This window comes from Solanum tuberosum, unplaced genomic scaffold (genome assembly GCF_000226075.1).
Source record: "Solanum tuberosum cultivar DM 1-3 516 R44 unplaced genomic scaffold, SolTub_3.0 scf00280, whole genome shotgun sequence".
Lineage (NCBI taxonomy): Eukaryota > Viridiplantae > Streptophyta > Magnoliopsida > Solanales > Solanaceae > Solanum > Solanum tuberosum.
In genome coordinates, this window is record NW_006239205.1 from 100,917 (window position 1) to 113,905 (window position 12,989).

The window sequence follows — 12,989 nt, forward strand, 5'->3', positions numbered from 1 at the left end:
GGGGGGGGGTGGGGGGGGGGGGGCATGCATGGGCAACAACTGGTGCCAGCTTAGCATACATAAGAGCTGGAGCCTTTTTTGTTTTGGTATTGGATGGTTTAGAATTTTTTTGTGTTTGTTAGGAATAATTAAAAAAAAAAAGAGACAGTCCAAAGCGTGGTCTAGTAATCAATGAAATAAATAAAATCACGATTCAAACTATAATAGTTCAATTGGTCATAGACTTGATGTATAAAGTTACTCAACATTTGTGCGCAAGGCCAGGGCGGAGCTAAGGACACAAGGGGTTCATTTAAATCTCTTTCGCTGAATTTTTTTTCTCTTATATATATAATAAAATAGTTATCAAATGTATCTCCTTGACTTCTTAATATGTTTTTTTTTTATATATATAATTTGAATTTTTTAATGAGAATTTTGATTCTTTCATTATCTATGATGAGTAGTAAATAATATATTTTCAATAAAATAATCGAGATGCACATTATTGAAAAAAGTGTGGGGGTGGGGGTTTCAAGAAGTAGAGATAAAGTTTCCAAGAATGATTCTATCATCCAAAAGAATTTGGTATGGCCTATACTCTTTGCTCTATTGTATGATTGGACTAGTAAGTGGAAGCCAACCAGATCAATTGTACTGACAAAAGTATAATAACTCAAAGGGCAAGATAAGTAGATGAGTAGTACTAGTAGTATTTATTTTATTAATAAATGTACACTTTATTATTAACACAAGAGGAGTATAACACTTGGTTTAATTTGTTAGCAAGTTTCTTATGACCATATTGTTGTTGATAAGACCAACAACTTTTACTACTGGCAACATCCTGTCATTTTACCCATTTGCTACTTGTTAGGAAAAAGGGCAAATGAATGCAAAATAATTGAATTTTTGAAGATAGATAAGATAAGGTTACTTAATCGGAAACAGACTCTTTACTTCGTTTACTTATGAAATTATGTTATTATTGTTGTCGTAAATAATTACTTTAGCGATGAATAACTTACTTTAGCGATGAATAGCAATGAATAACTTATTACTTACTTATCAGTTAATCAAAATTCTTTTATTTTTTTAATTGTTCAGAAAATAAGGAGAAGCTCTTTGTCATTGTCTTGTTTGTACTTTGTACAACACTATAATTATATATCTAAATCTATATGTTACATTAATTCTCCATAAACCTAGTTCAACAACTGTTCAAACAATCCAAAAACCTAACTAGGAAATAAAGGGACCTTGTTTGTAACTTTTTTGACCATTTAAAACACTTATTATAAGTGGACAAAAAAGTAGCTCTCTATCTATATTATACAGCCTGTACTGATTTAATTTGTTCATGAATCATTAATTATTAACAGCTGTGGTGTATTTAGTTTAGACTAATTAATGTAATTAATTGAAACTTCTTGGAGGATTCATACAAAAACACTAGTAAAAATTTATAAAAATTTGCCTAGTCATACATATATCTATTACTTAACCAGATACGATGTATCTAACACATACAAATTGAATAAGAAGTGGTGTTCTTAGTGACAAATATGTGAGTAAGTCGCTTTCTCTCATTCTACTAGTTCAACGCTCATCACAAACTTGTACAATGTAAAAAGTATAGATAATTCTATTATTAATAAGGAATTAAGGAAAGGGATGATAATTGATTTAGCACTAGATATTCGAAGGAGTGGAAAGAGCATATGTTAGATGTGAGAAAAACATTAAAAATTGACATGTTGCCTTTATATTGCATAATGCACAACATCTTCTTCACACCTCATTTTTGACTTCACATAACTTATTGTCTCCTTGATAGCTGAATTAAAAAAAAATGTTATTGAAGGATTATACTTGTAAAATTACGTTGGATATATTGTAATAATACAATTTTAAATTTGAGTTAAATTTTCACCAAATTCTCATTTCATCTTTTCCTTTGGGCCTTCTCACTCCCAAAAAGTAGATGAAAAATTAAAATATCGAACGTTATTCTTGGACCACAAAGTTTTGAAATTCTCTTCAATGAGAAAGATAATTTCTTTAGGTCGTTACTACATATCATTAAATTCTTTTGGTTCCGTTGATTGAAGGCAAAATAAAACGTTACATGAGGCATAGCTGATAAAAGTTTTGAACTTTAACGATAAAAGATAAAGATCTCTCACGAACGAAGTGAACTATCCCTTAATTTAACGTTACAGTTTCTTCTCATTATATCAAGAAAAAGAAAGAGAAATTGTTCATTTATTAATTGAGTGACCGTTTGAGCAATGAACTCTAACTGGTCAATATTTGGGTTATTATCCTCTTCATACAACAACAATACAATGAATATAGCAAGCAAGAATATCATATCAATAATGTCATAAAATTCCAGAATTTTTTTTCCCATCTAGCTAGCTATTTACTAGCTGTCATGAAACTGACATTCCACAAAAAAAATTTAAAGAAAAAAAAAACTTGAAGAGTGAAAGCAAAGCGTTTATCCCATCACTTTTTTTTGGTTTGTTCCAATTATTATTACTTGTTACATATCGTGAACCTTCCTTTATTAACACAGGCAAAAAAAAAAAATGTAGTCAAGCATGGGTCAAAATACCTTGGTTTATAAGATTATTTTATTCCAAATGGATAAATTTTTGAAAGATTTTTATCGTTTCTAGAAAAAAAGAAAATAAGAAAACTAAATATTGTTTCAGGATATTATGAAGCCCATGTTAAGTATATTTGTAAATTTTCTTCAAGTAGTTTAAGAGATTCGTTTATATTTATAAAATATAAAAGCTGGTAATCGTTATACTTCTTTCACGAATAAATGTGTCTTAATTATCAGCCATATCATATCATACGGATGTGTAAACCAATACAACCATTTGAATTTAGATCAATATTGTTTATGATTAGAGGTAGAAGATTAGTATGTGTAGCAGTGTGTTGGCCTTGTTATCTGTCTATACTAGTAGTTTTTGGTTTTGTAGTTTCTTGTTCATCGATTTCTAGTTTTTTCTTGTTCCTAGTCATGTTGCTATCTAATAGTGAAAATAAGTTTCGCAAGGAATATTTCATATTGATCGTGCTATTTCCATTCTTTAATAAACCTCATATTCGTTTCACCTCCATCCCTACCAACCCCACACCCCCCTGCTTCACTCATCTCTTTGTCTAGATTATATATATAAATATTATTAAAATAATATTTTTACTTATGTATCAAACACAAAAAAATAAACTAAGAAACTCATATGGTTCTTTATTTTTTTTAATAAAAACACATTTTCCTTGTAGAGAATACACACTTACTAAAGTCAGACAAATTTAACCACTTAATAAAATATGAAGTAACCAAAAAGAGAGGGATAGGAAGGAGTGCATCATTATGAAAAAAATGATGTTTTTTTTTTCCAAAAATACTATAGGTCATAATTCCCCACAAGAACTTAAAACAATTTGTTTTGGACATAATAAAAGGACAAAAACGTACAATAAATTTAAAACGAGGCTATAAGAAATTCAATTTAAATATGAGAAAAAAAGAAAAGTGGGCCATAAAAGTATATTAAGTGGGTAAGTGCGGCCCATAAAATCAAACGAATCAAGCCCAGCGCCGTCAAACCATGGCCCACTTATAATAGTACTCCTATTTATTTTTAGAAAAATTAATTAACCCAAATGCTAAGTAATCTACCTTCATATTAAATTCTTAACGGCCTCTGTAGAGAACATTTTTTAGTTATGGCCCCATTAATTTATTTAATATAAATATGTAAAATATATTTTTAAAATCATGTAAAATTTGGATCACTAGGAGTAGAAAATATTGCAAGTTGTAACCTAGTATAAAATAGAAACAAATAAATATGGCGGGTCTTAGATGCTCGAGTATTTATTGACTCCAACATTATTTTTTATATCTATAGAAAAATGTGGAAAAATGGATAAAAAAGAAGAAGAAGAAGTAAATAAGCACCCATTGAACAAAATACTAGTGGATGCTTTGGTTCTAACTTTAATGTTATAAGGTGTGCTGCCTGCTAGTTACGATTTCGAATCTTGTAACAATATTTTTTTCTAAATTGCACCTTTTCTTATTTCAATTTTAAAAAAAACCATACTTTTTCTCTCTTTTAATTTTTTGATTTATATAGTGTCATTTAGCTTTTTAACTTTTCTATTTTTTAAAACCTTTTGGTCTCTTTTTTTTTACTGTAACTCGTGATTATAAGTTATTTTTGATGATGATAAATTAATTGTTGTTTATCATGTACTTTTTTATTGACATGCTCAAGTTGCTATACATTTATACTCTATGATTGCTAGCAATTTTCTGTTAAAGAAAGTGAGCATCCACGAATTTTAAATCCTGAATCCGCTATTGAGTATGAATCTTTATCGGATATTGAATGAGTTAGTCAACTCGTTTCATCATCTTATTATTGTTTATGGGTGTTAACTTGATATTAAACAAAGTGAGCTCCCATGAACTTTGAATGTTTTGAAAATACTCTCTTTCAAGATTATCATATTGATTTAGAGTTGCGTCTATGAAATATGCAGATATAGAGCGTACTCAAATGCGGAACCAACTTTTGACAATTTACAATTAGTGACAGTTTAAGATAATCAGTGATTTAAAGTCAAAAATAAATCGGAGATCTAGCTTTTATTTTTTATTTTTAAAATTTTAAAGTGTTTCTTCTTTTTAATGATTTCAAATCACGATATGAAATCACATGTCCAAACACCTACCTAGTATGAAACAAATAACTATTGCTCCCTTTGTTCCTCCTTTCCTCATCACAATTTCCTCGTTCACTATTTAAAGGATAAATTTATATTAAAAAAAGTAGGATATGAAATATAGTTATTATAAATAGATAGAATAAATGATAAAATAGAATTATTAGATATTCTAGAAGACTACACTTTAACATAATTTAAAAAATATTAAAATGCTTATAGAACCTCACAAAACCAACAGGTTTTAAAAAAAATACAAAGTATCCAAACATATTGAAGCTACAGAATCAATATAAGGTGTGGGATGTCAAAACAGTGTAAATATAAGCTAAAATTTTGAATTCTTTTACAATTTTAAATTAATTAATTTACACAATTAGTTTACTTGAAGATCATAGATAATCGTCTATATAGTTGACATAGATTTGTATGGGCTTGTTCATCCAACTTGGAGAAGTCAGTAGCATTATGCATATATAATTTCTCCACAATAATAACATATCGAATGCAATTCTATAAAATGACATCTGAGAAAGTAAATGTATGTGTCAATAATTTAAAAGAAGCTATTAGTGATTATTTACACTAGTAATTCAATGAGGGTGTTTGTGGTACACTCATTATTTTCTTATATAGTTAAATTTAATTTTTAAATTTTTAATTAATTGACACTAGAACTTTGTTCGATATTTTAGAATTTAAAATTAAACTACTTGAAGTTTATTATCTATCAATAAAGAAATTTAGAATAAGAACCAAGGTATTAAAATGCACTTAATGGCTTACAATTATTAACTTGAAGAATCAATCCTAAGTTATATAATAAAATACTTGACTTTATACAATCCTCAAGAAAGATTTTATTAAAGGTGTATTTAGTAATTAAACTGGCTATATTAATGACTCAACTCAACTAAAAGCATTACAACATATATACATTTTAGAATAATATGAAAACTCGACCACATTTAGGCGTGAGAATAGAGTTAATCCCAATGATACCATTTCATTTGGTGAAATGCACAGAAATAGAATCCATAGTTTAACTTTGATGGTGGGGTGATGAATGTTGATAACCATGCGGATGGTCAAGAAAATGGAGCAAATGGGGCAGTTGTACTCTCGGTCGAAGTCAATTTAGAATTGAGACTGTAATTCAAAATTGCAACGTACATACTCGAATGAAGAAGAAATAGCTTACTTCATATCCTAGAATTCGTCTTTTCAAGTTTAAATTTCATTTTGTATTGGTTGCAATTGTAAAGCATTTGAGATGGTAGCTCCAGTTTGTAGTCCTTTCCAATTTAGCACTAGAATGATGTTTTTCTTAATGACTTTGAGTCCTTCTACTAAGAAATACTCAGGTTCTTGCGGCATTACGTGACTCAGAGGATTGAACCACCAAATGATACCATTGGGTTTGCTGACTTACATGGGAACATGAATCTCTGGCACGATTTTGATCCTTCCCTCCCATACACCAAATATGTCATATACCAAGAACAACCACGAAGGGGAAGAACAAAAAGGAAAGTGGGGCAGGGAAGGTGGATATGTGCTAGAAGACGTATCGACATTGGTCAACAAGGCTCAAGGAAGAGGTTCAAGTTCAAGTTTCTAGGGAACGGTGATGTTGAGGAAAATGTTTGATATAACTGGATCTTACACGAGTACTCCGGTCGGAATGTTGGATGATCTAAAAACTTGCCTACTTTGCAGACTAGAAAAGATTCAAAAAAGACAAATAGTTCAAGTTCAAGGAGAAGAAGTTGTAGCTCAAGATCAGCAAGTTGCAAATGAGGACAATATTGACTTGGAATTGCACCTTTAGTGTGATTCCAAAATGCGAAAGCCTATGTACTTCTAGAGTTCTAGTATGAACTACATTTTTTGATTGTGACATATATAGCTAAAATGTTCGTTCTTTCATGTTAAATCTTGTATTTGGGTTATGAGGATAATCTTGACTTAAAATTTGATTCCAAAATGTGAAAGCCTATGTACTTCTAGAGTTCTAGTATGAACTACATTTTTTGATTGTGACATATATAGCTAAATGTTCGTTCTTCATGTTAAATCTTGTATTTGGGTTATGAGGATAATCTTGACTTAAAATTTGATTCCAAAATGTGAAAGCCTATGTACTTCTAGAGTTCTAGTATGAACTACATTTTTTGATTGTGACATATATAGCTGGGTAGACACCTCGGAATGCTATGGAACATCATATGAAAGGAAAAGATTAAATTGCATGCAGCAGAAATAGGAGATAGTCAAATAGGCCATATTTTGCCCAAACCAATTACCTATGCATCCAAATATACATGTAGAAACAAGAATACTCCCTCTGCAGTTGAAACATTTTGTCTAATTAAGGAATTCAAATGCACACAGCCTAATATAGAGAAGAATATATATATATATATATATATATATATAGTCGAATTCACGCAACAAAGGAACTAAGAGTCTTGATGTACTGAAGAGCAGCAAACAAATAGTACCCAATATGGTTTCGTCTTCCTCTTTTCCTTCTTGATGTCAACAGGATACCTCGCGGGAGAATTCCATTCTTTCTCCGCCTCTTTACTTACAGCAGTTGGTGCCTCTGAGCTCAGAATCGAGTTCACAGTCGTTGTCTTAGTACTTGCAGTTTCATCTTTCTTGTTAGTTGATGGTGGAACTTGTTTAACGTTTGGAGATCTGGCTTCACCAAGTAGACTTTTCAAGGGAGTGTGTTGCTGCTTCCCTGTGGTCCAGTTTGCGACTTTTGCAATTATCTCCTCATTCTTCTTTCTCCCTTGAGATTCATTCACCACATTGGTAATAGAAGGGAACCACCCTGCTTTAAGAGATTCTGTTTTTGGCTGTTGAGCGTTCAGCTGTGTTTCGATCTCAGAAGCAGTGGCTTTCTTGTTAGCACTACTTTCACCCGATTCAACCAATGTCATGAAAGACGCAGGCTCATAAACATCCGACTTGTCAGGATGGCACTCCTCAGATCCAGAAGTTGGTTTCTGCAAGTCATGCTCCGACTTCTCGAGTCTTTGAGTATCAGTTGTTTCGGCATCAAGAATGGCTGTCGACTCGGACTGGGTAGAAAGAACTGTTTCATCACAAACAGCAGAGCATATTAGAATGAGATTAAACAACAAAACTCATTTTGAACCTTTCTACAACGACAAAAGGTAACCAAAATTGACTTCCAATAAGTTCTTTTCATCATTTGATATATCTATACAGAGGAAACAAAAGTGATTATACCTGATATAGAACCCCAGTTGGCATCCAAGCTATCAGCTCTGCTACTCGATGAAATTGGTGTATCCATTGCAGAAACAGTTTCGTTCTGTTTTATGAGCTTGTCATCACCCTCATTCTGTGAGGCTGATGAAATGACACCAGTGGCACTTTTAAGGACATCTCCTGCAGGGGAGTTATCGACAACACGATTGTTCAAATCAGTATCGACAACATGATTGTTCAAATCAGTATCACCAACAGAATTGTTCAAATCAGTATCAACAACACGATTGTTCAAATCAGTATCAACAACACGACTGTTCAAACCAGCGGGATCTTTCACGTCACAATCACTGATTACTTTGGAATCCAATCCAGTTGCACTTGCAGACTCCAATGCTTTGGCATCATTGCTAATTGACGCATTTTCAGAGGCTTCATGAAAAATGTCTTTCCTGCTTTCATGCACAGTTGTGTCTGTAACTATAGCAAGGTCATTATGTCCTCCAACTGGGCAGATAGTTTTATCACCTTCAGAAACTCCTGCCAGCTTTTCCTCGGTCCTTTCTTTCTCAGTTTCACCCCCAGCTCCAATTGGGCATTCGGTTCCAACCTTTTCATGTTCGCCATGGTCACTTCCTCCAAGAGTGACCGTAGTTTGAATAGCTTCAGATAAACAAGAAATGGCTACAGGGGTTGTTTCATTGTTAGCAAGAAGCTCATTTTCTGGATATCCACCCTTGTTCACCTCTTCCATGGTAAAACTTGTTTCTTCTGTTCTTTCAATTACAGGATCATCAACTTCTGTTGATTGCTTGGCATCTGAAAGAGAATTCTTTGAAGTGTCTTCAGGTTCTTGAAGACCATTGGAGTTCAGAATACTCCACACTCCACACTCGAAGGTATTCGGATTGGATGATAATCCGCTTGAATCTGTTACCGCCACCTTTTCTTCAGTAACCTGATCCCCTGAAACATCCAAAGCTACTGAGGATATGCTTCCATCAGACCTGCCAGTGCCCACAAAAGACTGAGTCACCTCTGATGCAGCAACAATGTCATCTTTGACAGAGCAAATTTCTTCAGAAGAGACTAGATCCAATGGAAAACTAGATTTGTGTTTATTGTAGTCTTTAAAATCTTTAAGCAGTTCAGGGTTGTCTGATGCAGGTAAATCTTTTGCCAAAGACACCACATGCACATCTTCCATCTCTTCCTCAGCTTTGGATGAGTCAGAAAGCTCCATTTGACGACCAACATCTATTTCATTAGACGAAACAGCTTTCAATTCCAATGTAGGTGCATTAGGTGAAAGTTCAGTGGAGATTCTCTGTTTGTCCTGCTCCGCCTTATCATGTTGCTCATGCTCTTTATCTTCGGAAAAGGCCAATTTCAACTCAGTTGTGGAGTCCAAGTTACTGTAGTTCCTCTTTGTTGGGAACATTTTCTGTGGCTTGATTCTCTGCCTCAAGTAACTTAGACTCCACAACTGAAAATTTTCTCTCTGCCTCCTGTGGCTTTGACTCATAACACGTCTTATCATCTGTATCAGATACCACTGATTGAGACAATTGGACAGAAGCCTCAACAGCATCAGCTAAACCTTCATTGGCATTGATATCTTCTATCGCCTTCAAATCATTTGGCTGGTCGGAAGACATCTGCATTTGTTTGGCTTCAATTGATTCAGCTGCATTCATTTCCTGCAGAGAAGCATTGGATGAAAGAAAAGAAAAGAAGGGAACAATTTGGATAACTTCATTTATAGCATTCTTCCCAATCTTGATCATCGTTTTCGTTTTACCATTCTTGATCATCGTTTTAGGAGAAAATTGGTTAGGATCATCAATCGTAATTAATTGGGGACTTTCCGGATCTCTAACTACAAAATCACTGCTATATCGCTTCTCATGGCCTACTGCTTTGGAATAATCACAGTGGTCATAGCTTTCCATGACTTAGAAACTGATTTAAAATTGGAAGACAAATAAACATGGAAATCACAATATGACCGTTCTTAAGTTTTTCTTTGACATTATGTCTGTTTTTTGGTTTGGAGAAAATTAGGGATGTGTATATAAGGTTAATTTAGTAGATGAAGGTACATATAAGAAGGGAACTATTGGTGGTTGTGAGAAAAAAAAAAAGGATTCGTGCTTGTATTAGAAAAATTAAATACTTTCCTTTAGCGGCTTGTATTAGGACTAGGTATTTAAAAATTACTCTTTTTTACCATAATCTTTAAAATATCCTACCATTTAAAAAAAATTAAATGTGTATCCGAATGTCCTATCTATATATCTCTCACTTATGTATCCGGATGCTTGCTAATATATCCGAAACTCATAAATTTAAAAGGATTTTTGTAATTTGGAAAATAATGTAATCAACTCTTTAACAAGTATATATAGGAAAAGGTAGCATTATTGGACTAGCTAAAGGTTGCTAAGCTTGGCCCAAGCCCATCTAGCTTTTAGAAGCCTATTGCATACAGAATTTGTCTACAATTATCAAACACTACTAGCTCCAGTTTCATTAAATAATATTAGTCAAAGTCTACAAAATACACATAGGCATTAGGATATCAAAAATGATAATAGGTTTCAACTAACAACTAGCCTTATGGTGTACATATTTGTTACTTCTGGGAGGGGTCTGCTGAAACATCGAAACCAGGAGGAACAAATACAACGTCGTCCCACTGTGATGCCGAAGAATCCTGCAAAAATATGTTCATACTTTGTCAACCGCACAGACTACATTTTGAACCATGGTACAAGCATAAACTCGGTATTTAAATGGAGAAAGGTAGAGGGGCGAGCTCATCCATCATTGAGTTTTGAATCGTGACCTAGCAGGCCCTCGAGGATTTCTTGGTTGTCAAAAATATGGAATTATAAATATAAGAGGTTAAAATGAGTAAGAGGACGACAGAACTTGGTTGAGGATTCTTACCTTCATACCTTGTATTATATCCTCCAGAACGCCAACCTTGTCAAATCAGATGAAAATTCTCGGTGATGAAGCTAAGACACCAACAATGGATAAACAGTAAAAACCAACAGACGTACCTGAATATCTCCTTTCAAAGCGGGATTCAATCGCCCTTGCTGCTGAGAAGCTCTTACTAGTGAACTCTCTAGGTCCTCCTGCATAAGTTGACGAAATTTCAAGTAGGGAGATATAGCATTGTATCACATAAGTGGATAGTGGAGACTAACTCAAGACAATTAGCTTACCTTCCTGAAGAAAACAGGACGATATCTCTTGTTTTGGCTTCTTAGAATTAAGCTCCTCGACTGTAAATAAAAATCAATCAGATGGATAGTTGGCATTTCAATTTATGAGGTCGAAAAGTACAAAGGACCTTTATGTGGCATGAAATTGTCAGCCCACAATTCATATAATCTTCGAATCTAACAATACAAAATCTGTTGTGAAATTATCTGAATGTGATATTCAATATGTTGGCATGGTATTGGTGGAAGAGACCTCCATCAAGCAAAGATGGCGAAGATACTTTCACAAACTTTTAAATGAAGACGGGGAAGGAGACATTGTGTTGGGTGATTTGGCGCACTCTGAAAGACTTCGAGATTTTGGGTACTGTAGGTGCTTTAGGATCGAGGAGGTTATACGGGCTATTAGTAGGATGAGCAGGGGAAAAGCGACCGGTCCCGATGAGATCCCGGTGGAGTTTTGGAAGAGCACGGACAAGGCAAGCATAGAGTGGTTAACCGGGTTGTTTAATGTTATTCTTAAGACAGCAAAGATGCCTGATGAATGGAGATGGAGTACAATGGTTCCGTTGTATAAAAACAAGGGTGATATCCAAAACTGTAACAACTATAGGGGTATCAAATTGCTAAGCCATACTATGAAGATTTGGGAGAGAGTGGTGGAGATGAGGGTGAGAAGAGGGGTGTCCATCTCTGAGAATCAGTTTGGATTCATGCCGGGACGATCGACTACCGAAGCCATCCATCTGATGCGAAGACTGGTAGAAAAATATAGAGAAAGGAAGAGAGACCTTCATATGGTGTTTATTGACCTTGAAAAGGCATATGACAAGGTGCCAAGGAATGTCCTCTGGAGGTGCTTGGAGGCTAAAGGTGTCCCGATGATTTATATTAGGGCGATAAAGGACATGTACGGTGGAGCCAAGACTCGGGTTAGAACAATTGGAGGAGACTCAGATCATTTCCCAGTTGAGATGGGGCTGCATCAGGGATCAGTCCTAAGCCCTTTCCTATTTGCTTTGGTGATGGACGAGTTAACGCGGTCTATTCAGGAGGAGGTCCCATGGTGTATGTTATTTGCGGATGACATAGTACTGATTGATGAGACGCGGGACAGAGTTAATGCGAGGTTGGAGGTGTGGAGACAAACGCTGGAGTCCAAAGGGTTCAGGTTGAGTAGGACCAAAACAGAATATTTGGGGTGCAAATTCAGTGATGCATTGGATGAGGCAGATGTGGATGTGAGACTTGCCACACAGATCATTCCTAAGAAAGAAAGTTTTAAGTATCTTGGGTCTGTAATCCAAGAAAGTGGTGACATCGACGATGATGTCACACATCGCATTGGGGCTGCTTGGATGAAATGGAGGCTTGCCTCTGGAGTCTTGTGTGATAAGAAAATCCCGCCTAAACTTAAAGGTAAGTTCTACAGAGTGGTAGTTAGACCGGCCTTGTTGTATGGAGCGGAGTGTTGGCCAGTCAAGAACTCACATGTTCAGAAAATGCATGTTGCGGAGATGAGGATGTTGAGATGGATGTGTGGACATACTAGGAGTGATAGGATTAAGAATGAAGTTATCCGGGAGAAGGTGGGAGTGGCCTCGGTGGTGGACAAGCTGAGGGAAGCGAGACTGAGATGGTTTGGACATGTGAAGAGACGGAGTGCAGACGCCCCAGTGAGGAGGTGCGAGGGGCTGGTAGTAGAGGGTACGCGGAGGGGTAGAGGTAGGCCCAAGAAGTATTGGGAGGAGGTGATTAGACAAGACTTGG

At 34.8% G+C, this 12,989-nt stretch overlaps 2 protein-coding genes across 2 annotated transcripts in view; both read right to left on the bottom strand.

Annotated features, from left to right (window-relative positions):
* Positions 1-7,163: 7,163 nt before the first annotated feature.
* LOC102585420 (uncharacterized) lies at positions 7,164-9,717 on the bottom strand. Its single transcript, XM_015314132.1, has 2 exons — positions 8,002-9,717; positions 7,164-7,843 (listed from the first exon to the last, which is right to left on the bottom strand). The coding sequence occupies exons 1-2, from the start codon at positions 9,572-9,574 to the stop codon at positions 7,200-7,202; spliced, it is 2,217 nt and encodes a 738-aa protein (XP_015169618.1). The 5' UTR covers positions 9,575-9,717; the 3' UTR covers positions 7,164-7,199.
* A 708-nt stretch (positions 9,718-10,425) lies between these two features.
* LOC102588619 (protein TIC 22-like, chloroplastic) overlaps positions 10,426-12,989 on the bottom strand; it is a 7,128-nt gene continuing 4,564 nt past the window's right edge. The window contains exons 4-7 of the mRNA XM_006358700.2: positions 11,220-11,279; positions 11,052-11,129; positions 10,936-10,971; positions 10,426-10,699 (exon numbers count right to left, since the gene is read on the bottom strand). Of these exons, the coding sequence (XP_006358762.1) occupies positions 10,619-10,699; positions 10,936-10,971; positions 11,052-11,129; positions 11,220-11,279 (255 nt within the window). The 3' untranslated portion in view covers positions 10,426-10,618. The remainder of the gene's footprint in view (positions 10,700-10,935; positions 10,972-11,051; positions 11,130-11,219; positions 11,280-12,989) is intronic.

Bases quoted from the DNA above. Each gene is read 5' to 3' on its own strand.
- LOC102585420 (XM_015314132.1), bottom strand. From the start codon at position 9,574: ATGCTGTTGAGGCTTCTGTCCAATTGTCTCAATCAGTGGTATCTGATA. The intron at 7,844-8,001 runs GTATAATCACTT...GTGATGAAACAG, and splicing joins CAACTGGGGTTCTATATCAG to TTCTTTCTACCCAGTCCGAG.